Raw genomic sequence first — 25,628 nt, forward strand, 5'->3', positions numbered from 1 at the left:
GTGGCTGGTTTCCTCTCCTCACCCCTCCTCAGATGACATTTGCTTCACTGCAGTTTGCTCTAGAGTATTTTGTAAACTAAGGCTATCCTAGATGCCAGCTCTTCAAACTTCTAAAAAGGCAGAGCTTTCAGCTTTCCAACTGGTTTGGGAGGAAACACTGAAGACTACTGGGTTGCTTGAAGAGGAACTGTACTCTTTGGGGGGGTTCTTGATTGTAGGTTTCTATCCATAGGGTACTCAGGGAGTCTCACAGACTGCTTCTTCAGAGACTCTTCCAGCAGCGCAGCCTGCTCAGTCTACTCCTTTGGCTTCTTCTATGGACAGGTGAGCACTGCTTCTTTACACCAAACTGAGTTTCAATGTCATGTGTTAGATTATACTTCCATGGATAATCTTTAGATCTATTTTTTCACCGGGGGGATTTTTTTTTCACTGGAAGTGTTCTTGAGGATGTAATTAACTAAAGTTCCTAGAGGAACATCAGGGTCATGAAGGGTGGAGTATGTTACGGGAAGTATTTTATGGAGGGAATAAGTAAGGTTGTGTATAGTGATTAACTTTTTTATTTGTCATGTCAAATGGATCATAAGTGGTAGGTTTTTTGTCCTTTTGGCACTTAAGCAGAATTCAAACTCCAAACAGCTTGAAGACATAAAATAGATTTGTACAACTCAGCTTTCAAGAGGCGTAGCGCAATAATTACAGTTAGAATTTCTGTTTAAGCAACCCAAAGTGTTGACAGGACTCTTTTCCTCTACTCGATGATTAACGCACATCTACCACTTCCCAGAACAGAATATCATGTGGAGTATTGTTGCAGTCATGGAATGCATGGAAGCTAACAGGAAGTTGCCTTTTGTTTCTAGTGCACATTCTGATGTTGCTTCAGGATTGAGTGATGGCAACGAGAATGTCCCAACTTGTAGCGGAAGGCACGAAGGGAGGACAACGAAACGTCACATGCGGAGGTCTGTCCGCAGCCGCTCTCGCCATGAGAAGACTTCTAGGCCGAAACTGAGAATTCTAAATGTGAGTATTTTTTATTTTAGGGACAGTTCAGTAGCAATGATGCCTTTTTAAGCCTCTACAAGCATTCCAAATATCATCTATGAAGAGCTTTTTGGAGCATTAGATATGGCAAAACTGACTTGCTAAGCTACCAGTGGTTCCACAGACTATTCCAGAATATTCAATGTATCCTCAGACCAAAATCATGCTCTACATGGCACCATTTATTAGACAGGAACGATAGAACATGTTTGTATTATACCGGTACTGTTAGTTTGTCTCAGTGAACTTCAAAATTTCAGCGAACTTAGATTCTTGTGCTTTTGGTTTGAAGTATTATTTTCTTTGCTTTAGGTTTCGAATAAAGGTGATCGGGTAGTGGAATGCCAGCTGGAGACGCATAATCGGAAAATGGTTACTTTTAAATTTGATTTGGATGGTGATAACCCTGAGGAAATAGCTACAATTATGGTAAGATATATTTTAGAAATGGAGACTCCAATCAGTTGTATTCTTTTGTTTATGGTTTAGAATTGCTCTCCCATGTAGCATGGTGTATGTTCACCTTATTGGTACACAACCACAGCTGGAAATTTGGCACAGAGTGGTTTAGCAGTCTGCTTATTAATTAATGGTGCATGCACAAGTCACATAAAAATTTGTGTCAGTTTTTACCTTAGAATTGAGGTTTTTATCAAGTGAAAAAACTGCTTGTTTTTTTGGTTGGTGGGTTTTTTTTTCGATCTGACATTTTCAAAACTGCAAGCAACCTTCTGGAAGTGCCAGGTTAAAAGAATTCCATTTGCTTTTTTAACAGCAGGCTTTGCTAGATCTTCTTTTTCTTCAAGCATTTTACCATCGTTGTCAATTAAAATGGGAAGATTCTGCCTTTAAATAAAGAAAGGGGAATTGTATTTTGGTTTTTGAAAGTACATAGCGACTGATGCTGCTCTTGGCTTTTATCAAAAGAAAAAACCTTCTCCGTTCAATGTATGATGGCCAGGCACAGGAAGGAATGTGTCCTATAGAGATATATCTGAGTATTGAGTAGCATAGAATAGAATCCCCGTATCTTTTTTTTAAATTTAAACTCTTATTTTTGGTCTGGTACAGTCTAAATGAGCCTGAGATGGTTTTGATGTTACTGAGGTGGGGTGGGGGGGTGTGACAAAACACAGTATCTTTTGACAGCTTCTTGGGCACCTGTGCAGTGATTATCTTTTGCTTAGAGAGGTGGCAGAGTCTGAATTGGTGTGTGCTGGATTTCTACTTGTCAAAAGGAACCTAACCAGTAATATGGGAGAAATTCTCTGCCACTGATGGCTTTCTGAAAAAGAGGAAGAAGTTGCTTCTTGCCTAAGTACATATATTAGCACAGTCAATAACATGAGGTCATGTGCCAGGAAATATGGAGAGTACGCAGACGTCTTTCTTCACCTTAAACCTAAAGTGATCCTATGAAGAAGTAACAGTATGTTTGATTTATGAAAACTAAACAAGCAAAACCAAAACTAAGACACAAACACTCTCCAAGCAACAAAAGCCACAAATAATTGAAGATGAGTAGAAGCAAAATAAGTGAACTTTGCATCCAAAATGCAGTCACACGGTTAAAAGTGTGCAACCTAATTTAAACATCTGAAACTGGAACATTGTGCTCATTGGTTCCTTGTTGAATATTGAGCAAACTTTAGATTCCAAGACTTTGTTTCCTTTTAATCATGATACTGTTAGGCATACTCCATATAGTTGCCTGTTGGTCCTAAACTGAAAGTACTGAAGATTTCTTTCATTAGTATTCTGCATTGCAGAGGCTGATATAAGCACATCATGCCTGAATTTGCTTTTCTTGAACAAGCATCCCAGGAATTTGGTGTAAAAGCAGTGTCTCAAGCTTTTCCAATAAGGCACTTGGTTTCTCTTTTCCAGCAGAGACTCTGTGACTGACAGCTTTACTTCTGTTTCATGGACTGTCTCTGTGAGTTTTTCCATGCATAATTTCAGGAGACAGAATTCTCTCATGGGTTAGACCAAATCAAAAATATGATTTGGTCTAATTACCAAGTATACTTGTTTAAACTAGTTTTATCCCACATAAGCAAGAGAAGTTATTTTCATAAAGCAATACAATGTATTGGAGCTAGACAGGCTGAGCAATCTTCCTCTCCCTCTATTTGGAACATAATTCAACTGGCTTTTATATACCACAGCCAGACTTTAAATCGGTGATGTGCAGCCTGCATAGAGAAGTTGTATATGACATGGAATGAGAGAAACACAGAAGACATCTTGCAATACAGAATTTTCAATTTCTTTTATATTTTAGTTCTCTTTAAATGTGTCTCTTAAAGCACATTGCATTCATTAGGCAGGAGGAATTGCAGTAAGATAAGACTGCTAATTTTCAGTTTCCCTGTGCTAAGCAAAGATTAGCACAGGGAAATTGAACAAAGATTTTAAGCATTTAAGCAAAGATTGAGATGACAGTTGATGAAGAATTGAGATTGAATGTTGCTCCACAGCAAAGATTAATCCAGGGCACACACTTCTGTGCTGGAGATCATTTGAGAAACAGTTGTTTTTCTCTATGGTGTCACCTCTTTCATCTTATTCAGAAGAACAGCAAAGGGAAGACAAACATCAGCACCGAGAGTAAATTGTGGTTATTCAGTATATTGTTTTGAAATTGTTTGTGGAAAATGAATGTTGCTTTGTTCTTTTACAGGTGCAGAATGAGTTTATTTTAGCGACAGAGCGAGACTCATTTGTAGAACAGGTACGAGAGATTATTGAGAAAGCAGATGAAATGCTAAGTGAGGATGCAAGCGTGGAGCCAGAAGGGGATCAGGGGTTGGAGAGTATGAGGACAAAAGATGACGGCTTCTTCCCGGGGTCACAGGTATGTGAAGGACAGACTGCCTCAGCTGTTGGTATCTTCCATTATGGGCGGTATGGTTTTGTGAGTAGAGCTAGCTAGAAATAGAAACTTCCTGTCATGAGAGATATCAAAGATAAATCAAAAGACAAAAAGAGAAAGCTTCATATCAGAGTGAGTGCCTAAAATTAAGTTAGAAAGCTAAATAACAGACCTCTTACTTTTTGATGTGTTTGAAGACTTCTGAAGCTGCTGAATTCTCCTAACAGTCCACTAAACAGACAGTCTTAAATGCTGATGCTTCTTGGATTTGAGATTATTGTGAGGTAGGACGGTAAAACCCCAACCCTGTGCTGCTCACTAAACACTGAGAGCCCGGTCTCAGGCCCTCCACCCAGTGAAGTACTAAGAGATTGGATAGGTCAGTTAGGAAACACAGGTTTTGAAACTGTTTGCTGGGTGCTGAAAGTGGTGACATTTCCTGAATCTCTGCCTTAATTACATTCAGAACTAGTTTGGAACATCCATTTATTTGTTGGATGTTTAAGGAAATCAGTTGGATTTCCAAAAGAATTTTTAGATCGGTTTGTTACATTGACAGTCACTAAGCCAAGAGTCTCTATAAACACTGACATTTATCTGGGCAGAATTCCTCTGGTTTGGTGATGATGCTTGGGTCCCACATACTGCTTCCCTTAAATGCCCACATTTCAGTAAGCTAGCATTTTAAGAACTATCTTGTGGGTTTCTGTTTCAGAATAGAAGTTTAAATTTTATCTTACTTTACAGAAATTAGAGTTCAAACAGCCAGATCCTACATCTTCCATGCCACAAAGAATAGGTAAGTCTTTTGTGATTTTTTTTCAACAGTTACCTTTTGCTGTTTCAGCGGATGGGTGCAGCCAAGGTTTTTATTTTGTATGATGGAGTGCACATTCCATATTGCAGGTTATGTATTTAGTTACAACCCTGTGTCACTAAACATCCATCTTCTTTTTGTTTAGGGGTTCCCTCTAGCTCCTTTACCCAGGTTGTTCATTCTGCCGGAAGACGGTTCATTGTCAGCCCCGTCCCTGAGAACCGATTGAAAGAACAGGGCTTCTTCACATCTGCTCTTGCTGGAGGAAACGAAACTTCAGATATGGGTGAGTTGTCCAAACTCTTAAAAGCTGATGTCTAAGACATGTTCATCAAAACTGTGAAGTTAGTTAACTAAACTGTTCCTGAAGACCTCTCAAAGTATGTGGAGAAGTAGTATGTTTGTGCTAATAAGAGGTGACCATAATTTGGGTCATACCATGCAGGATTCTTGGAGGAAAACTGCTCATGAGCTGTCTGCAAGACTCTGAAATCTTAATTCTGTGTTTTAACATAAGCCAGGATTTGTGTGTTTTGTTGTTTTGGTGTGGATTTTTTGTTTGGTTTGTTGGTTTTTGTTTTTTTTTTTAATGCTGAGAAGTAAATGTGGTCTTAGTCTAGCCATAGACAATAGTACTGTAATGAACTTTTTTAGGTGGACAGATAATTTTCTTTTCTTCCAGTTGCAGCATCACCTGTACATGGTCCTGGAATGAATCTCTCCCACTCAGCATCATCACTGAGCTTGCAGCAAGCGTTCTCGGAGATGGGGCATGCTCAGATGACAGAAGGACCTAGCACAGCTCCTCCAGTGTTCAATCAAACAATACCACCATTTCCACCTGCACTTTCTACCATGGCGGGCAGTGGTGCAACTCCTGCATCTGTGGCTACTTCTTCAGTATCTGTTTCCTCCAGCACTGGTGTTTCTCTTCCAGGATCTGTTACTTTGCCTTCAGAAAATGCAGCTGTTGGAGCTGCACCAAGCACAAGTGTGCCAAGCTCTATTTCTCCACCTCCATCCTCACAATCTGGACAGCAATCGACCGGTGTCTCTTCCAGCATGAGCGCCCCTGCTTCTTTCTCCTTATCTGCCACGTCCCAGCCTGCTCAACCAGTGACTGCAGACATTGCTCCCAGTATCAGCACACCATCATCTTCAGCACTGCCATCTGCCCAGGTTCCTGGTGTCACTGCTCTCGGTGTTGCTGCACCAGCTGTGACATCTCAGTCTACTCCTCAGATTGTGAGTAGTATGGCAGCACCACAGACGTCTGTTGCCCTATCTCTGGCTCAGAACATGCCTTTGCAGCTTCCCCAGCTCAGCAGCAGTGGCTCTGTGTCCAGTCTGGCAGAAACAACAGTTGTAAGCGCTCCACAGTCACTACCTGAGAGTGGGCACTCCCTGGATAAATCACATTCCTGCAATGCAGCTGGCTTATCTCTGCCAATCTCTGCACCTTTATCATCCTCTGTAGCATCAAGCATATGTGGTTCAGTCTCTCAGCCAGTGATCCATCCCTTACTTGTTCCATCAGGAATTACATCAACACCTGTCCTACCCCAGATTTCAGGTGCAACACCCATGTTGCCCCAGGTTCCTTTACCTGGTGTCTTGCCACAACCAGTCACTAACTTGCCTGCAGTACAGCAGACTTTGATCCACAGCCAGCCTCAACCAGCTCCATTGCCCAACCAGCCTCATGTTCACTGTCTGGAGGCTGATGCTGATGCTCAGTCTAAAGCCCCTGGTATTGATGATATAAAGACCCTGGAAGAAAAGCTGCGATCTCTCTTCAGTGAGCACGGCAACGTAGGAACGGTGCATCCGTCAGTGTCCCTGGAGACCTCGCTGGTAATGGAAACGACAGTTGTTCCTGGCATCCCAACCACTGCTGTTGCACCAAGCAAACCCCTGACATCCATTAGCACTTGTATACCTCCAAGCAGTTTGCCTCTTGGACCGACTGGCTTGCCAGTGCTGACTCCAGTTGCCACTCCTGGGCAAGTGATCACCCCAGTCAGCTACATCTCGGCCTCGAGCAGCATCGCCACAGCAGCAGTGAAAGCAGGGACCTCTCCTTCAAAGCCCCCTCTCAGCAGGGTACCGGTAAGAAACGCAGCGTTGGTGTGAATGTTCAGCTCTTGCAGGAAACAGCCTTCTTGGGCACGGTCCTTTTTGTAAAGCAAAAATATTTATCCAGGAAGAAGGTTCTTAATTTAATGTAGTATTGAAAGGTTTATGCTCTGGTTATTTTTATGTGTCCCGAGAGGTGTTCTATTTTGTCCTTAATGGGCAAAAGAAGTCCAAATCTGTTTTATGCTTCTGAGAGATGTCTCTTATGTCATTGTTAGTTTTTCTTCTTAAACTACAAAAAATGAAGCAACTAACTATGATTTGCTTTTTGTTTGTTTGGGTTTTTTTCTTGATACTGATTTTTTTCAAATAGAATTTGGATGTCTTGCCTTAAATAGCTTTTTATTTTGTACTTGACCACTAGGCTGAGATGGTTGGTTGTATATTTCACCAAGTGGTGGATTTGAGATAGCAGAATTTTGCTTCCTGTCATGAACCTGTTCCTTGCAGTCAAGGGTGAACCTGACTGAAAGGGTTTGGGATTTTTTCAAGTTCGCTGCTACTTATTTGATACCTGGATACTGTTTTCCTTTCAAATGTTAGATCTTTGAGAGCAGGATTTTGAGAAATTCAGAAGATACCTGAAAACAAACTTTTTTTTTTTTTTTGTTTACTGACTCATGTTCTACAAGCAAAACATTCTTTCACAAAGAAATAATGACTCACAGTAATGACTTGAGAGTTGCTATGGATGTTGTTACCTGCTCACCAACCAGATATACCAATATGTGAAATTTTCTTTTAAATGTCTGCCTGTGTGGGGATACAGCACATTTCAGTATTTTAAACTATTTTGCTAGTCCTTTCCTTAAATGGAAATGTAGCCCTTAAATGGAAATAAATTGAAAAAACTTTCAGGTATTTAACAAACCAAAAACTTTAACACTCTATTCTTTTTGTTTCTGTAATGTTTTTTTGTACTCATCAACACTTCGTGTTGGTTGTCTTTAGCCAGCCTTGCTATTGACTGGTTTCAGGCCAATTTAGGCTGAGCCAATGCTCCCAGCAGCTCCATTCATTAGTAGTCTTTCCCATGTGCTCTTTGTTGTCAAAGACAGTAGGAAATCTCTGCTATGGAAGAGTGGGAATATGTGCCACAAAAGGTGATAGGGGAATCTAGACACAAAGACATCCATTAATATTTCAGTGACATTGAAAATTAGAAAAGAAATATTGGGGGAAAAGGGGAACTGGTATTCATTCAGGAACAGTCACAGCAGTTAGAAAATTGCTAATTGCAAACCTGTAAGTACAAAGTCTTGGGTTTAAATGTAATAAATGTTATGGGGCTTTTGATTGTCAGTTGTAGAAATCCCACCTCCTCTTTGAAGTTTTCATATATAAATTAGTTTGTTTTTTTCGCAAGGCTTAATTTTAATTTCACTTTGTGTTGTTGCTGAGCATTAAGGAGCTTATTGCTTTAGTCTTCTGGGGTTTACTAGACAGTGTCTCTGTATTTATTTTGTTTATGGCCAGACAGTTAAATGTGTTTCAGCTTGTCTTACAAATGTATTTAAAGTATGTTTTGCCTCTTATTTCTAAACTAAATGAAGTTAAAAATTCAACACAGCTTAAAAATTCATCATGCCTCACATGTAACAGGTAACATCCTCACAGGTGTTCCTGCTGCACAAAAAAAAATTTGAGCTAATGCAACTTGGCCTAGTTCCCACTGAAATGTTACTGGCAGGATAGATGACTCTGGGAGAGCATCTTCACTGGGCAGCTACTCCTGCAATTTAAAGCATTAGTTTGAGCTGTGGTAGCACACTGCAGGCCAGAACTGGTTCTGGAGCAGACTGTGGCCTGTCTCCCTGTCCTGCAGAGCTCATGGCCAATACAGGGGCAGTGTGCTGGCCAGCCCTGTAACTCACAAGGCTGTATGTGTGCTCAGACTTGATGGGCACTGTCAAACCTCAAGATGACAGCTGAGAATAAGAATTGCAAATTGTGTAATGGGTTGCTTAATTCCTAGAACTTCCCACTTCCCTAACCATGGAAATGACTAACTGGAATGTGCTGTCTGACCTGGTGAGGAGGCTTTGATGCTTCCTTCTAACCTTTCGAGACTCTCTAACCTCCTCTGCATAACCTGGATGACTTCCCCCTACCCACTTGCATGGCCTAATTGACTTCTGTGGGTCATCAACAACTTTCAGGCTCAAAAAGAAGTGATGGATGAAAACATTGGTGTGAGAGCTCTACGAATCTGTTTCTCAACAAGTGGAGACATCCTCAGGCACTGACAGTTCCTGTTCTCAAGTCATGTTGCTTGGAACAATTTGCTGGAAGCATGCAGCTTGCAGTTCCTAATGGACAGTTAACCTAGATCTGTTGTAAGGAGACTGAGTACATTCTTGCACCATTTTAGAAATTAAGCTTCTTGGGAGAATTATTTTAGCATTTCTTCCAGACTGGAAAATAATATCCCCAAGATACTTTGTTCCTGGATACTACAGCTTGTTTAAACTGGAAATTGTGGCTGCTCAAGAATAATCTGGATTATAAAATAAAAACCAAGCAAACTTCCCCCAGTTTGGTTGCAGAAGTCCCTAAAGACTCTATGCTAACTGTCCAGGAAGGAATTCTCTACAAAAAAAAAAAAAAACAAAAAAAAAAAAAAAAAAAACCAAAGTTAAGGCTTCTGTTGTATGACATGACTGACTGTAGCTTGGTATCTGATCCTTCTGTTGTTCCATGTCTGACGGACGCGCGTTTCCTCTTCGTTATCCATAGGTGCTACCAATAGGTTCTGACCTTCCGGCTGGCACTCCATCCAGTGAGCAGCTGCCACCTTTTCCTGGACCTTCACTAACTCAGGTGCTACACAACATGGCAGATTTTATCTGCTGCTTTTCCCTTCAGAGAGCATGTTTCAATTAAACTCTCTGTTGCATGTTATTAATGTTCTTGGTTTTCTTTTCTTTTGACTGAGTAACCCCTTTTGTGTAACTGTAGCAGTAGCCTGAGTGGCTTCAGCACTGGGTGTGAGTGACCTGGTCTAGTGGAAGGTGTCCCTGCCCAGGGCAGGGCATTGGAACTGGATATTTTAAAGTCCCTTCCAACCTAAACCATTCTATGGTTCAGTGCAGTTTGCCCTTTGGGGTGCTGTACCCAGTGCCTAATCAGGCTTAGGGGTTTTAGTGTCTTAATCTGACCTTGAAATATTTAAAAAAAAAATATAATGCAGTGGAGTGTGTGCATAAAACTCAAACCTGTTCTCTTCTTGTAAATAGTATAGTTGCAAAATAATATGAAAAACTATTTATTGCCATGAAATGTTTATGAAAATGTAAAATTGCCTTTGTGAATTCTTCATGAGGTTTTGGGGTTTAGTTGTTTCTTTTGATGATTGCTGTTTTGTTTTGTGTTGTTTTGTTATTTGTTTTTTGTTTTGTTTATTTTGTGATTATTACTGCATTCTGATTTCACTAGGCCTTAAGATTTTCAAAAGGTATTTGAAGTTCTTTATCATAAACATGACTTGAAATGCAGCAGGGGCTTCCCTTGCTTAGCTTCTGTCCTTGTATACAATGGTTAGCTGGGATATTTTGTGTGTAAGTGGTGGTGCTGAGCAATAGGACAAGGGGCCATGGGCAGAAACTGATGCACAGAAGTTCCACCTGAACATGAGGAAGAACTTCTTTCCTGTGCAGGTGACCAAGCACTGGAACAGATTGTCCAGAGAAGGTGTGGAGTCTCCTTTTTTGGAGATAGCCAGGAACCAGCTGGATGCAGTGCTGTGCCGTGTGCTCCGGGATGGCCCTGCTGGAGCAGGGAGGTGGGAGTAGATGACCCACTGTGGTCCCTTCCAGCCTGACCCAGCTGTGATTTGTACAACTAAGGCAGATGACAACTGAAGCTGGAAGAAAAAGGCTTATGCAACTGAAATAGTTTCTTAAATCAGCTCATTTTTACATCTTGATCTTAGAGCCTTAAGCCGTATTCCTGCCCTGTGAGTAGCAAGGAAATTGGTATCTTCTTTCTCCAAACTGAGCAAGAAAAAATCACTTGTTTTTCCCCCTGACTTCAGAGGCAGAAGTTGGTTTATCTCTTCTAGTCAGTTCCTTCTGAAGCATGGTTTTACTGAAGAGAAAGGCAACAATAATTCAGTGATAATTCTTACCTGCATTCTTCTCATGGTCAGGTATCAGATGGAGCAGGAGATAGCTAGTTAAAATCAGTCCTATGGAGTTCATAGTCCTTTTCATTGATGGAAACTCAGTATATTAGTAGTATTTTCTTCTAAGCTCAAAAGCACTTGTCGCTACTTCTATGACTCAAGCCATGGTACCACTGCAAAAGGCTGCTTCCTGTTTGTTGTAGGTATTTCTGGCAAGATTTGTAGCATGGAAGAGTCACAAATATAGATCCCTTGCTTCTTGTCCTTTCCAAGCAACTTACTGAATTTCACTTCTCATTTGAACTCAGAGGAATTGTCTAGGAATAAAACAAAATTGGAGGAGACCAACCGGATCAGATCTATTTGACTCTTAAGAGCATTTGCTGCTATCACATAATACTATCTGGGAAATTACTGGCTTCTCTTAAAGTAGACAGGCTTGCCTTCTGTGCTGCTTCTGTCACTAGTAGGTGATTACACAACTTTTTCCCTTTCCTTAGTAGCAGACTAGTAATTTGCAGACAGAGTACACGTCATCTCAAGACCAGTTTTGAACAGTCTGTTCTATAGTCTTAAATACCTGTTCTATTTATTCCTTAATTACTTTTTAAAGTGTGTTTGGATTAATCTCTCAAGCTTCATTTTGGTCCCCTTGTTCCATAAGGAACTCTTTATTTCCTGATCATTCTGGTAGCCATTTGTTTACTTGAAGCAAATATCTTCTTGTGAGCATAAGTGATGAGAATTATTTAATATTTCAGGTGACATGTCCCCTCTATTTTACAGCGTTGGATTAAATTACTTACTTGTGGCTAAGCAGTTGGATTTCTGAATGGAGTCACAGAAGTCTGCATCTTCTGCTTCTTTTTGTATCATGGAATTGATACAGGCTTTATTGTTCCTAGAGTTTTTGGTTTTGTTTTGAAATCCACGTGTCGGGAAGAATGTTATCCTGGCAACCTGTTGAAAGCATCTTTATGCTGTTGTGTACCTCTAACTTTCAGTGGAAAGCAGTATTTTTATGTTGTCATGATCCCTGCTTCAGTTTTTAAAACAGATACAGCGCTTTTTTTGTGTATGTAATACACTTGGAAAGATTAATAATGCTAAAGCTTGGATAAAAATTTCTGTTCTTTAGGGTCAGAATTGCAACAGAATGGTATCTGACAGTACATTCTTCTTTCAATGTATCTTACGGGCATGGCCCTAATTTAATCATTTTGAGACTTTGGGACTTTTTTTATCTTCAAGATATTTTTAGGTAAAATATTCTTCTCTTCCTCTCCCCAATCCAACTGGCCAAGTTTGAAAAACATCTTGTATTCTAACTGAAACAGCTGAAATCTAAGTAATAAGCATATTTGGGAGATTCTGCCCTTCTCCATCCTCTTCAAGTCAATCCATCTATATAGCCTCTCTCAGGGAACTTGTGGGTCGGGCTTTTTTCTTGGTTGATTGGTTTTGAGTGGTATTGTGGAGATTTTTTTCTTTTTCTTTAATTCCAGTTAATTTTCCTGTTTTTAAACAAATATGTTGCATGAGTTACTTCCATAGTCTTACTATGATATACATGTTAAATCTAAATGCGTAGGAAGGAAGCTGGATAGAAATATGGAAACTGTACGGAGTGCTTTAAATTTTAGTATTAAATATGCCTGTTTCTCAACAATGCTTTGGTTTTTCCTGTGCTGGGACATTGTTTTACTCTTTTTCTTTCTCAGTCCCAACAGCCACTGGAAGATCTGGATGCTCAGCTGAGAAGAACCCTTAGTCCAGAGACCGTCCCAGTGACATCTGCTCCTGCCTGTGTATGTTTGCAATGTTGGCAGTTTAGTAGTCTTGAAAAACCTCAGTGTTTTTTCAAAGTCATACTCTTAGGTCACTGCCTTTAATATCACTATACCAGTATTTAGACATTTAAAAATAAAAATTTAGTGTCATCTTCCAGTTTGTGGGACTGAGTCAACCAAAATCGGGAAAGTCTGTATATTGCAATAGATTACGTAATTTCCTGAGGCTGTTTTTTGGTATTAGTTGTTATTCCAACTTTTCTGGTGATGTCACCAAACTAGAAATGGAAGTAACTGTGGAATAAGGGGAAAGAGCACTAAAAAAGCAGTATGTGATATGTCAGTCTTAATTTGGGAGGGTTGTTTCAAGTGTGGATCTGAAATTTTAAAAGCCTCTGTTAAAGAGCTTTGGGTACTGAATGAAGACAGTGACTGACAATACAAGTGTCTATTTATGCATTATTTCTGCACAGGCCAAGGGGTGATCTGCTCACAGCCTCAGGATTATAAGGCCTATAAAATCTCACCTTGCATTCGTCTTTTCATGGGTCATACTTTGTCCCTGTTGGAAGCAAAAAACTTATGTACTATGCATTATGGTGGATTTGTTGGCATTCAATGAAACTGCTAAGTATTTTAATTTATTTTGTTTTCCTCCTTGAACCTGCAGTCTGTGCCCTCAGTAGCATCAACAATGGTTACTGGGCCGGTGTCCACAGCAACACAGTGTCTGAAGGATGGTAAGACAGCTATGATTACTTTAAGTGATTTCTCAGCATGGAGATAGAAATCAAAATTGAACAGAGTAACCACTTGGAAGGTTATAGCCTTTTCTAGTAAGTCATGGAATGGCAGCTCCTTGAGGGCTTCTTACTAGTTTTTAGTAACCAGACTGAAGTTTTCCCCTGTAGGCCATGAGGAGGGGGGATGATAGATACTTGTGTATTGTAGTGACTCGTTTAGGATTTAGAGCTGTCCAAAATGCTAAATTAGGAGTCACAAAGAGTCTCCACTATGCTGCTAAGGTACAGCATCAGGACTTGAAGGAACTGTTTTCTGTCATGTGTTATGTTCCTGGCAACAACAGTAGGACTCATTTTGTGTCATTACACTGTGTTCTACATGTAGGATACCTCTCCCTTACCCTAAGAGTGTTTCATTTCTGCTTGAACAGAGAAGCCAAGGTTAAACTACTAAAAATTTAAGAAAGGCAGTAAGAATCCCAGACTTCCTTCTTTCTGCTTTAGAGCAGCTGAAGTTTGACTGGATGATCACCAGTTAAAATCTGGATGATCAATGACTTTCAAATCTGAATGGATTGAGTTACTGGGGGGAAATCCAAACACTTGCAAAATAATCTGAGATTTTCCTATCAGTGTTCATCTAATTGTTTTAATTCTTGAAATCTTCTGTTTTTAAAAGGAGCTGTTAATACAGTGCTGAAATTTTTTCTTGAGCTGTCTTGTAAACACTATTTAACGTGTGTGCCTCTGAAGCCGAATAACAAACCTTCAGAAGCCAATAAAACTGTTAAGGAAAATAAATTACATACTCTTATTTTGGGCCATTGATGAACTGTACTGTAAAATTCATTAGTCTGATATAGAATTTGTTGGGTTTTGTCTTTTAAATTTAGAAGGCAAAGATAAACAAATTGGAAAGTTGTTTAATAAGCAGAGCAAGCTGTCCAATAGAACTGATTTAAAAATAGAACGTTATTTCTCAGCTTTGTAACTTTATACTGCCAGTGCACAGAGCAACAAAATTAGGAGCTGACACCTAAAAGTCCAACTCGGAGAACTTCAGGTAGACTGCTTTGAGTAAATGTGGTTTGTAGCATTTCTTCAACTTGCCCCTTTTCGGTGAATAAATTGTCCCCAGTGTTTGGGGAATTTAGGTAGTCACTCTGGGTATTGAATCAAGATAAGCTTTTCTTTCATTATTTCTTTCATAAAGTTCTATTTTTTATTTGTCTATTTCACATCTCTGTTTGAAATCAGAGTGCTTTTTTTTACTGTTGCCTAAAAGCGTAGTTTTGGCAAATACACTGTGCAGGGAAGCCTTGTAGACAAATGCTTCAACTGAACATTAATAATTAACATTTTAATATTAATATGGTGCTATGAGTCTAGAAGCCTCTTTGGAGTTAACAGATAGTTGAATTTGAAATACATAAAAAGAAATGGTTGGAGTTCAAATAATTTCTTGCTCATTGTTGTCTTAATCCCATTCTCCTTTTCCTTAGTTTTGGCAGCAGGTGATGGAGAGAGCAGTGCTGTGTCTGCCTCAGCAGGAGCCAGTGTGCTGAAGATGGGACGGTTTCAGGTACCAGATGCTAAACTCATTTGGCTCTTGGTACAGCATCTTTGGGTGGCTCCTGGTAGTGCCAGCTCAGTGTGCCATGTGCAGGACTTTGCTGTCCAGCTTGTGCAAGCAGGTCTGCAGATGCTGTTTCCATTCAAGGCAGAGATTGCACAGTCTGTGCAGGTCTGGAGTTGTGAATATAGAGTTTCATCGCAGCAGGCCTTAGCTGTTGGCCTTGGTCTTTAATTGTTGGGCTGCTTTTTCACTAACAATACTGGGATCTTCACTGTTTTATGTCCTGTTGGTGAAGGAGGCCCCATCTGAGGCTGCTGCTTCTTGGAGTTAATCCTCCAGATTACAAGAAGTGCTGCTTTGTGTGGCAGTGTTTTGCCTGGAGGGAAGCAGCAGCTTGCTTTGTGGTATACCTAGGAAATGAGTTATTTTCCCCTCTCAGATGCATCTTACCATTAAGGGAAATAAAAGCATCATGTTAAGGAAAAACTAAGGAAGTCTGCATGATGGTATTTCTATTATAGGTATCGGTGGCAGTGGATGATGTGCTAAAAGAGGATGACAAACCTGAAACTAAGCCAGTGCAATTTGAAACCACCTCCACTGATTCTTCAAGCCTGTCTGGCAGCAGCCCAGAGAGCACGCTGGTAAAGCAGGCTGAGAGCCGGAAGAGCGGAGCTGTGGCTGCCACCTCCTTGGATGGGGTGGATGGCATTCCTGAGGCAGCTCCCGGGCTGCCACTGCTGGGAGATGCTTCTCAGGCCACCAAGGTTGGGCGCTTCCAGGTGACGACAACGACGGATCAAGTGGGGCGCTTCTCTGTGTCGAAGGCTCGGGATGAGGTCAGCTGTGCTGAGAAAGAGCCAGTGACTCTTCCTCTCTCTGTGGGCTTGGAACAAGTTGCTTCTTCAGCTGCAGCTCCTAAGAAAGAATTGGAGTCAAGTCAGTCCCCACACATGAATGGCCCATCCTCTGATCCAGAGGTTGCTTTTCTCAGTGGAATGGCTAAGGATTTGGATGATGGCTCAGGAAGCCCAGACTCTGTCCAACACCTGGGATCGAAGATCAGCCTCCCTGTTCAGAGCCTTAGCAACTCTTTCAACTCTTCCTACATGAGCAGTGACAATGAGTCAGATATTGAAGATGAAGACTTGAAGTTGGAACTCCGTCGGTTGCGGGAGAAGTAAGGCTTCTTCTTTGGGTGGTTGTGTATGGAATAGATGTAACAGGATTAACATGAATTTCGCCTCTACTGCCCTTAGCCTTTGCTAAGTGTCAGGAGCCATTGTCAGCATGTATGTGGGATATAAGGTTCTTTAGTGGGAAAGCAGTACACAATTATAACAAAAGAGGAATATACATGTTTGCTGGGCTGAATTTTCTACCCTGTAACCTTGTTGTATGTAGATTGCCAGTTGCACTATGGATAAGACTGTAGATCTAAGAAAGATTTGGCATGTCGCTGGAGTTAGTGGGAAAAACGTAGTGTTGTTTGAAAATGACACACAAGACTCTGCATTTCTGATGCTTCTTTTCCTGAAGAGATCTTGTTGGCTCAGAAGAAGAATTTAGAAGTGAAGCAATGTGACCTACTAATTTATTTTTACTGAAAGTTGAACTATTTTTTAGGGTAGTTGGCAGTTTTAAATCCTGTGTACACAACTGCTCTGAAACAAATTGTAAGGCAATACCAGTGTAGAAGTCTCCAAGGCCATATGTCTGAGAAAATGAGTAATTTAGCTATTCCTGTAGCATTTGAATGCTTTTTTTGTACTTCTGTTTATTCTGGTTTTGTGAGTGCAGTGTTGGGAACTTAGTTTTGGAATTCTAGCTAGGGCTAGAGCACACTGGAAAATGACAAGTGTTCTGCCTTGTGTGTTCAGTAGTTATTATTTAGTGGAAAATATTTATTTACTTCTTTCTTAAATGTTTGAGAGTTTGACCAAAGAAGCAGCTTGGGCATGACTGGAGGGGAGGAATTGTTTGCATCTATGTGTATACATAGAATTCTTGTAAATCTCACTGTTTTGTAACTTGTTAGGCACCTTAAAGAGATCCAGGAGCTGCAGAGCCGCCAGAAGCAGGAGATTGAGTCACTCTACATGAAACTGGGAAAGGCTCCACCTGCAGTAATTATTCCCCCAGCTGCACCCCTTTCAGGAAGGAGGAGACGACCTACGAAAGGAAAAGGCAGCAAGTCCAGTCGTAGCAGCTCCCAGGGACATAAAAGCCCTCAGCTATCAGGTAAGGCTTCCTTCAATATTTTTAGCAGATAAAACAGACCAAGTGCCATCTCTCATTCTTACATCTGTGTCTCTGTCTTTGTCTTCTTTTGAGAGGAGTGTGTGTGTACCAGTTCCTCCCTGGATTTCTTCTATCATTTTTGAAATTGCTTTTGCTGTTTGGTAGTCTTGCTTGGGACTTTTTCAGTCCACTGAAAGGTACTGTGACATTGTTCTGTAAGAGCAGTTTTAAAGTTGTGATTTGTGTTTTTTAGGTAGTGATTGGGCTATGACTATGAAGAAAAGTGTAAATTTACAGCATGGCAGAAAAGTTTGTTTTTGTAAGATAAACTCTGCTTGTTCCCTCCTGAAACTGATATTGCAGAATGGGTCTGATCTCTTTAGTCCTCTGCAGAGACTTTTTTTTTTTCTAATTTAGTACCACTTAAGCATGATATTACTAGTGTCCTTACACTGCAGAAACTCACAGTTGATGGATATTAAAATAGTGGCTTTTTTCCATGGAATTGCAGATTTGTTGTACTTACAAATTGTCAAGGCTTCCTTTTTTACTAAGACCGTTTTTCTAATAAACAGAACTCAGGAACTAGTTCTGTTTGCTGATTGAGTGACGTGGGTGACAGATACTCTCTGGGTAATTGGAGATTCTCTAATCCTGTAGCAGGAGCTAACAGTATTGGAGGGCCAGCAGTGCCAGCAGAAATATTTGATACCGCTTCTTGCGTATTCACTTCGTTAATTCCATGCCATGCTGAGATTTCTGTATCCACTCACCCTGGCTGCTCATTTCTGTTTTTGCTGTGTGATGGAGGAGCTCCGTGGGCACCTACACCACCACAGAGTTGTCTTAAAACTGTGGAATTTTTCTGGTCTTACTGCTTCCTCAGAAACTGGAGTAGTTTTCTCCCCCTGCCTCTCATTCTCTTGCCTGGATTGTCATGCTTGATCGGGTTCAAAAATGTATGGAAACCAAAATTTTTTGCCTTCCTTTTTCCTCTAGGCAACCTGTCAGCTCAAAGTGCGCCATCAGTCTTGCCCCCTCAGCAGACCCTTCATCCTCCTGGCAGTGTGCCAGAGACTGGGCAGAACCATTTGTTACAGCCCCTCAAACCTTCACCTTCCAGTGAAAATCTCTACTCTGCCTTCACCAGTGATGGTGCCCTCTCGGTACCGAGCCTTTCGGCGCCAGGCCAAGGTAAGACTCCAAGTGCAATTAGTGTAATTAGCAGTGGAAATGAATGGTTAACTTCATGACACTTGATTTTTAATACCTGGTGTAAAGTAGCTCTGGGGTCCCCAGCTTATGTGTGGAGGATGATAAGGATGTTGTTTGCAACTGGATTTGTAGCTTCTCACTCAGGTGAAGTGTGAGGTGGTTGAAGGTCTGAAACCCCAAGGACAACATAAGAGAGGGCAGTGGGGTGGTGGCAGCAAAGTTCTGCTGGCCTGGGAAAGGTGTTGGCTCAGAGGAAAAGAGACTGATGAGATTAGGGGTTGGAAGTCAGACCAAGGAAGGGGCAGAATAAGTTTGATGTTAACAGATAACTGAAATGGTTGGAAGTTTCCAAAGACTTGGAGTCTTAGTCCTTTTAGACTTCCTAGCTGGTTTGGCTGTTTCTGTCAATGGAGTTTTTAACAGTGAAAGGTAAAAAAAGGCTCATGTTCTTTAATTGTGAACTATCCTGGAAGGAAGAATCAGTATAGGAGGATGAAATGGTGGGAGTAGTAAATTGGTCAGGTACTCAGGTTTCTCAAGTTGTGGGTTGCTTGTTATTAGTATGTTATCAAATAATTTCTCAGGTTCAGCTCTGATTTATTCAGTAAGGAGGGCTTTTTTTTTCTTATCATTAGGGGATGATTACTTATCTGAACTTAGCTGTTGTAGGTTTTTTTCCCTTTGCACATTTTTTTGAAAAGCTTTGCCATAGATAGTTTGAATACATCAATTCTAATGTGTGTTTTTGCTGAAACTGAAGAAGTGCATACAGAAAATGTAAACGAACTTTAAGGAAGATTTTTCTATAGAGGTTTTTTTTTAGGAACTGTTTCAGGCATTTTGGAGCTTCTTGATTCACCTTCCTGCATCCAGAGTTGTGCAGTACCATTTAAAAATTGGGTACTTTTGCCAGGATTTGGCTTTCCTATATAGATTACAACTTTATAGTTGGGTTATGTCCTGGAGAGTAGCAGTGCAAACTTGGCCTCATGTCTGGAGGTGCTGGAAGGAGTCTCTTCACTCCGTATATTGTCTCTGTACTCCTTGGTCCACACTTTGAGACTTATTCTTGTGTGTCGTGATTGCATTTCACCCTTCCAACTTCAAGTTGCTAACATCTTGTAGTGGTGTTCTGTCTCCACTCCTCTCCTTTCTATGTTCTCCCTGTTCTTGTTTTCTCACAGGCTGTGCGAAGTTTAACTGTGCATCTGAGAGAGTGACCTTCAAGCCTGGTGGCAGGAGGACCCGATTTCTGAGTACGCCCTGCTTGGCTCTTTGTGTGTAACACCTTTACTCCTTCCTTGTCTGTTTTTTGTTTTGTCTTTTTGGTTTTTGTTTCTGCTGCTTGATCTGTCTCACGCAGCCCATCCTCATCTGCCACCTTGTATTCCCTCCCAACCCATGGCTCAGCTCAGCTGCTCTTAGCACACCTTTAGAAGTTTGGGTTCTCGTGTTAGGTGTTCTCTGCTGTTAAACTCGCTGTAACAAGCACTCATTTTCTCTAAACCTTGAGAGGAAACTCTCAGGACAGGTCAGTGAAATGACACAAACTGGGGAGACTTAGCAAGTCCATTGGTAATTTTGCTTCAGCATATGTTAGGTGACATGAGACTTGCAGTGGGGTAATCTTTCTAGTGGAAGAGTGAGGAAGATCTGTTTTCCAGGTTATCCCTTAGCCGGACGCTTCAGTAGTGGTGGGGGAGTGTTGCCCTCCCTGGCAGCGTGCTTGCAGCACAAGCTGGATGCGCGTCCCCATGCTCTCAGCACCAAAGCTGGTGACAGTGCGGAGCTTTGATGCCACCTGTAGGCAGCTTGTAGTGGCAACTTGTGTTCGTTAACAGATGGCTAGCTAAAGATCCAAGTCTTAAAGGGGTTTTAAAATAATTAGAGAAGAATTCCGGGCAAACTCAAAAGAACCTTACCTACTAATGGGCTTAGGTTTAGAAGTTTTTCCTGTGAATTGGAGATATATTCAATGTAAAACGAGTAGCAGTAAAGGTGGGTAAATAGACATTTTCAGACATCCTGTCAATGCTCACAAGCTAGCTTGCAGGTCTTTTCAGAATCCTCTCATTTGTACTTACATTAGGCCAGACTTACAAGAGAGCCTCAAACTTCTGATGTGGCTGAAATAACAATCTGCTTGAGCCAAGGCTGCTGGTGTGTTGCTTTTTATTGGGAGTGCTGCAATATCTCCTGTACTGCTTCTGCAGGCTGGACCCTTTAAATGTCTGACATGTGTTTCCCACCCTCTGGAATGACATGATATGAGGAAGTTTGGAGTGCTGGCAGGAGCCCTCCGGTTGCTGCACTGCATGGCAGTACCACACATCTGCATCATCTGTCTTGCTGTGCTTGGCAGGGGCTCAGCTGAGCCAGAGCTGTGTGTGGGAGCTGGGCCTGGCCTTCAGCAGAGACAGCTGCAATGCAACCAGCCCCATCTTCTGAGAAAGGAAGGGAGGCAGAAGGAGGGAAACATCTTCCTGGCTGTTCAGTTTTGCACTAACTCTAACCCACTTCACTGCATTGGGCATCTAAGCACTAAAGTGATTTAATTTTTCAAATTTAGCAGCTTTAAATGTTTTAGCTGTGTATATTAATGTGCAGATGTGCACTGACATCTGCACTATCAAGATTTAACATTCCTTTCTTGGAAGAAGTTAAATTCTTATCAAAGCTAACTTAAAATTGTTAGTCTGGCCTGTCCTTTTTTGTGGGAAGGGAATATGAAGAACAGCCAGTCTGTTTCTAGAATTGACATCAAACTGAATATATGAGAGTATAATTTACTACCAAGGCCTAGGCTTGCTGTAAATTGGCCATCAGCTGGCTATAAGAGTCCTTTGGCATGTGTATCTCTGGCTTCTGGGACTGATGCTAAGGGAAACAGCTTCCTTTTGAAAAGAGTGTTGTAGCTGTCCTGTAAAATCAGGTAATACTTGGCATGGCTCTGCTTGGCTTGGCACCTGGTTTGCTGCAGGCTGCTTCCTTCCTGGAGCCTTGTCCTTGAAGTGCTGTTGCAGACTGCTGTGGAGAGCGGCAGCTGGAGAAGATCCTGGGTTGGAATCAGTGGTGTTGAGGAAACAGTGCAGTGATTGATGCTTTTAACTGTGCAGCTGGAGAAACAGAGTGGTACAGCTTGGCAGGGAATGTCTGAACTGTTTTTACACATCTGAGAAAAGAGGGTGACAAACTAAAAGCACTTGACCTATCAAATAAACTTGTTGCTGGTTGAAATTTGATAGTTGTAAAATGCTTCCTACGTCCTGGCAAAAATGGAAGATGTACTTGCTTTTCCTTCTGTGATAACAGCCACAGTTGTGACTGTTTGATAACAGTTGTGACCTCAGTGTCTCCTGACATTCTTCACAATGGTTTGGGAATGATGAAGAATAAATGTAGGAGGCTGGGCCTCTTCTCTTTGTGATGAAACTGTCAGACGAGTCTTTGAGTTTGTCTAGAATGTCCCAGTAGTGACTGTTAAAGCCCTGCTGTGCTGTGTCCTCTGTTTCTCACCAAGCTTTTTGTTATGTTTCCTGATACTAAACATTTCTCACCGTTTCTCTTATCTTTAACAAATTACTCTCTCTTTGTGCTTCAGGGAAGATGGTGAAAAAAGTCTGTCCTTGCAACCAGCTCTGTAGTAATTATCTTATTTCTGTTATCTCCAATTCCTGATTGTAAATCTATTCATCAGCTTTTCCGGGTCACTGAAGCCTTATGTCCCTGACTCTTGTCTCCAGCACAGCATCTGTCTGTCTGTGTTATGCCTTCCAATGTGTGCTCTGTCCTTAGTATATTGACTAGTCTGGTGCTGCTCTTGCAGCCAGGTGGAGGCAGGCATAACCTCCCCTTCCCTGGGAGCTCTGCTCTCGCTAATGAGAGCGACATCAGGGTCAGTTGCTCGTTGTAATGCTGTACTCAGAGTTGTACTCAGAGCAGCTGCTCCGTTTGGGATTTGAGGGGGCTTATCACCTCAGTGATGGATCCAATGGCAGACACTCCTCCAACGTTTTAAAAGCCTAAGAGTAAGCCATCAGAGAGCTCCAGTGTGTCTCCCAAAGCAAGAGATGTGCACAAAAGCCTGTGTGTACACGTGTCATTTAAGACTGTTTTAAGGTGTCATTTGACTGTGGTTTATGGGGGAAAAAAAATCCAAGAGCAGAATTAAGGCATTATAGGTAGTGGGCTGGAGAGAGAGAGCCTGTTTCACTTCAGGTCCCTCATGTCAGAGCAGAACTGGGGATGGCTGCTGTGACCGAGCAGGAATGTGGGGATTGTTTCCATGAATGCTACAAGTTGAAGCACTTGCTTTTCAGCCTCTTCTGGATGGCAGTTTTTGCAGAAAGTGAGTGTGTCAGAGCTCAAATGTAGAATTCCTGAGAAGTCAGTTTTAAATGGACCTTAGGTGAGAGCTCAGCTCTGATGCTGTAGGCTGGTATGTCTTTGACCTGAGACGGGAGCTCTCTGACAAAGTCACTTTGGGAGACAAAGCTCTGGCAGCCTTTGTCACCTTGAACCAATCTAGTTCTCTGGAAAACTCTTAAACTTCCCTAAGGGATCTTTTATCTCTTCAGCTGGATGTGCTATAGTATATGCCTTGATTAACTCTCCCCCTTCCATAATCTGAGGAAGCTCTCTGGTGTAGGTCCAGGATCCAGAGTACTTAGTGATTCAAGTGGAAATGTGAAATAGCACAAGTGGATGCTGGCCATTCTGAAGAGGATGAGAGCAAGTGTGTCAATTCCTGCATGGACCCTCATGGTGGAATGTGATTATTACTGGTTTTGGCAGTGTTCCCCCTCCCCCAAGTACCTCTTCCTTGCTTTTGCCTCATTTGTATTTAACTTTACCTTTCACATCATTACTCTTATTAAATTACTGTATCCAGAGCCCTTCCCACATGATGCATGCTTAAGGTTCATGTTATTTCACTGCAGACTTTCCCTGCACCACCCAGTGTGTCCCTGCTCCTCTCCACCAGTGCTGCAGCCACACTCCCTGCTCAGGGAACCTTCTTCTTCCCTTGCCGCGTGTTCTCGCGTGTGTCTGCCCCCACTAACAACTCCTGTGGGCACCCAGCCCAGGAGCCACTTCCATGCTTGAGCTGGAACTGGTGGGATGAATCTGTGTCCTTCCTTCCCTCCTCAGCACTACTAGAGGCAGTAACACTTTATTTGTCCTGCATAGTAAGTATGTCACCTTCCTAATCCACTCCTCAGTACGAAACATTCCTGCAGGGGTTTGGAACCAGTTCTTTCTTTGATACAGTGGTGGCAAGGAATGTGGCTGATGGCCAGGGAAAGTGGGACAGATGAAGGAACTGCCAGGCAAGAAACAGTGATTCTGTCATTTGGCCTTTGCAGTAGAGACGTGATGTTCATTGCTGGCATTTCTGTGATCCACCTCTAAATGGCTTCCCTTCAGAAATGCCTGCCATAAACTCAGGTTTTCATGGATTTCCCAGGTGCAGTCTCCTGAGGGAGCAAGTAGAAATATTTGAGGAACTTCAGGAATAGGTGAGGATGAGTGTTTGCAAGCAGTGCTGTCTTTAGCCCTGCTGATGCTGATTTTGTTGTTGGGTCTGCTCTAGTGGTTAACTGGCACTTCCACAGCTGTAAATGAGGATTTACAAACTTTGCAATACTGCTGGGAATTTCAGATCCTAGGCAATACATTATTTCTTTGCTTTGTGTTATGAGGTCTGCCTTTTAAAAACCTAGATTGGAGTGCAGTTGCTTGTTTATAAATATGAACGGCATAGGAAGGCTGTCCAAAACAAAGCTTCTAGGTTGTTTCCCCCCCCACAGGATAATGTTTAGCAAGTTTTCTAGCAGAACTGAAACCTGGAATTTATGTGAAGGGGTTTTGTGTTCTTATAGTGAAAAGAGAAACCTGTCAGTTTGTCTGAGGAATGCCCTCACTTCTGCCTTCTTTAAGCTGTATTAGTTGATTGTACCTCAAATGCTTATTCTTCTGACTTAGGAAATCTGAACATAATGGTAAAAAAAAGCTTTTAGAGGCAAAAAACAAAACTTAATGCAGTGCAGACCTTCCCTGCAGATCCTGGCCGTTTGGTGGATGAACGCAGTCCCATTTGGTTATCCTCAAGAACATAAGTATGGCAGCTATGGGAAACAACAGCTGCTGTTTCTGCCTGGGGCTGCTTTTTTTTTCTTTTTTTTTTTTTTTTTTGTGAACTGGGTGAATTTTTTTCTCTTCATTTCACAAAGTGGAGATAATTCGCTACAGAGCAGCTGGCGATGCTGATTTTACTGCTCCTTATTCAGCATCCAGCATTCCCTTCCAAGATGGAATTGACCTGTACCAGTAGAGGTGCGGGATGAGAGACCGACGTGCCTGTACTATCATTCAGTGCTGAAATCTAATGTCCTTTTCCTTCTACAAAGACTGTAGGCTACTACCACTCCCCTCTTAGGATGACCATTTGCAGCACTTCTTGCAAAGTAAACCTATCTGAGAAAATGCCTGTAGGAGTCCTTGCAGTTCCCACTTCAGCGTGTCCTGGAACTGAAACTCAGAATTAATTTGCATGGCATTTTAACTCTTGGTGTGCCATTACCACAGTTACTGAATGCACTAGAGACGGGCCAGCGCTGAGCCAAGTTGTGATGGCTGTGTTTGTGTTTGTAGGGACCAGCAGCACCAACACAGTGGGGGCTGCAGTGAACAGCCAGGCTCCCCAGACCCAGCCCACGGCCATCGCCTCGAGCCGCAAGGGCACCTTCACAGATGACCTGCACAAGCTGGTGGATAACTGGGCTCGGGACGCCATGAACCTGTCTGGCAAGAAAGTTGGCAAAGGGCACAGCAGCTACGAGGTGAGGTGTGACCTGTGAGGGGGTGTGGTGAGAAGCCGTGGGTGTCCTTCTGTCTCCCTGGGGTTTCAAACGTAGCCGGAGCTGGGGCAGCAGCTCTAGACCACTGCTGGCTGGCTCTTCACGTGGAGGATGTACCGCCTGCTCTAGAAGGGAAGGGGAAGACTAAAGGGGAGGGCCACGGGCTGGTGCTGTAAATACCCATTGGGAGTGGATTGTAGAC

The 25,628-nt window shown here is 42.0% G+C and overlaps 1 protein-coding gene across 12 annotated transcripts in view; it reads left to right on the plus strand.

Annotated features, from left to right (window-relative positions):
• Positions 1–25,628, plus strand: part of WNK1 (WNK lysine deficient protein kinase 1) — a 99,860-nt gene that overhangs the window by 71,360 nt on the left and 2,872 nt on the right. For 6 of the 12 annotated variants that reach the window (XM_068191743.1, XM_068191744.1, XM_068191752.1 and 3 more), the window contains 17 exons: positions 233–324; positions 867–1,029; positions 1,363–1,479; positions 3,734–3,907; positions 4,673–4,724; positions 4,888–5,028; positions 5,425–6,851; positions 9,615–9,698; positions 12,723–12,809; positions 13,462–13,531; positions 15,037–15,116; positions 15,632–16,290; positions 17,149–17,351; positions 18,351–18,545; positions 19,751–19,843; positions 22,168–22,209; positions 25,221–25,408. In XM_068191743.1, the coding sequence (XP_068047844.1) occupies positions 233–324; positions 867–1,029; positions 1,363–1,479; positions 3,734–3,907; positions 4,673–4,724; positions 4,888–5,028; positions 5,425–6,851; positions 9,615–9,698; positions 12,723–12,809; positions 13,462–13,531; positions 15,037–15,116; positions 15,632–16,290; positions 17,149–17,351; positions 18,351–18,545; positions 19,751–19,843; positions 22,168–22,209; positions 25,221–25,408 (3,867 nt within the window). The remainder of the gene's footprint in view (positions 1–232; positions 325–866; positions 1,030–1,362; positions 1,480–3,733; positions 3,908–4,672; positions 4,725–4,887; positions 5,029–5,424; positions 6,852–9,614; positions 9,699–12,722; positions 12,810–13,461; positions 13,532–15,036; positions 15,117–15,631; positions 16,291–17,148; positions 17,352–18,350; positions 18,546–19,750; positions 19,844–22,167; positions 22,210–25,220; positions 25,409–25,628) is intronic. The other 6 variants (XM_068191747.1, XM_068191755.1, XM_068191745.1 and 3 more) reach the window with 5 other exon arrangements.

This window comes from Anomalospiza imberbis, chromosome 5 (genome assembly GCF_031753505.1).
Source record: "Anomalospiza imberbis isolate Cuckoo-Finch-1a 21T00152 chromosome 5, ASM3175350v1, whole genome shotgun sequence".
NCBI classification, from domain to species: domain Eukaryota; kingdom Metazoa; phylum Chordata; class Aves; order Passeriformes; family Viduidae; genus Anomalospiza; species Anomalospiza imberbis.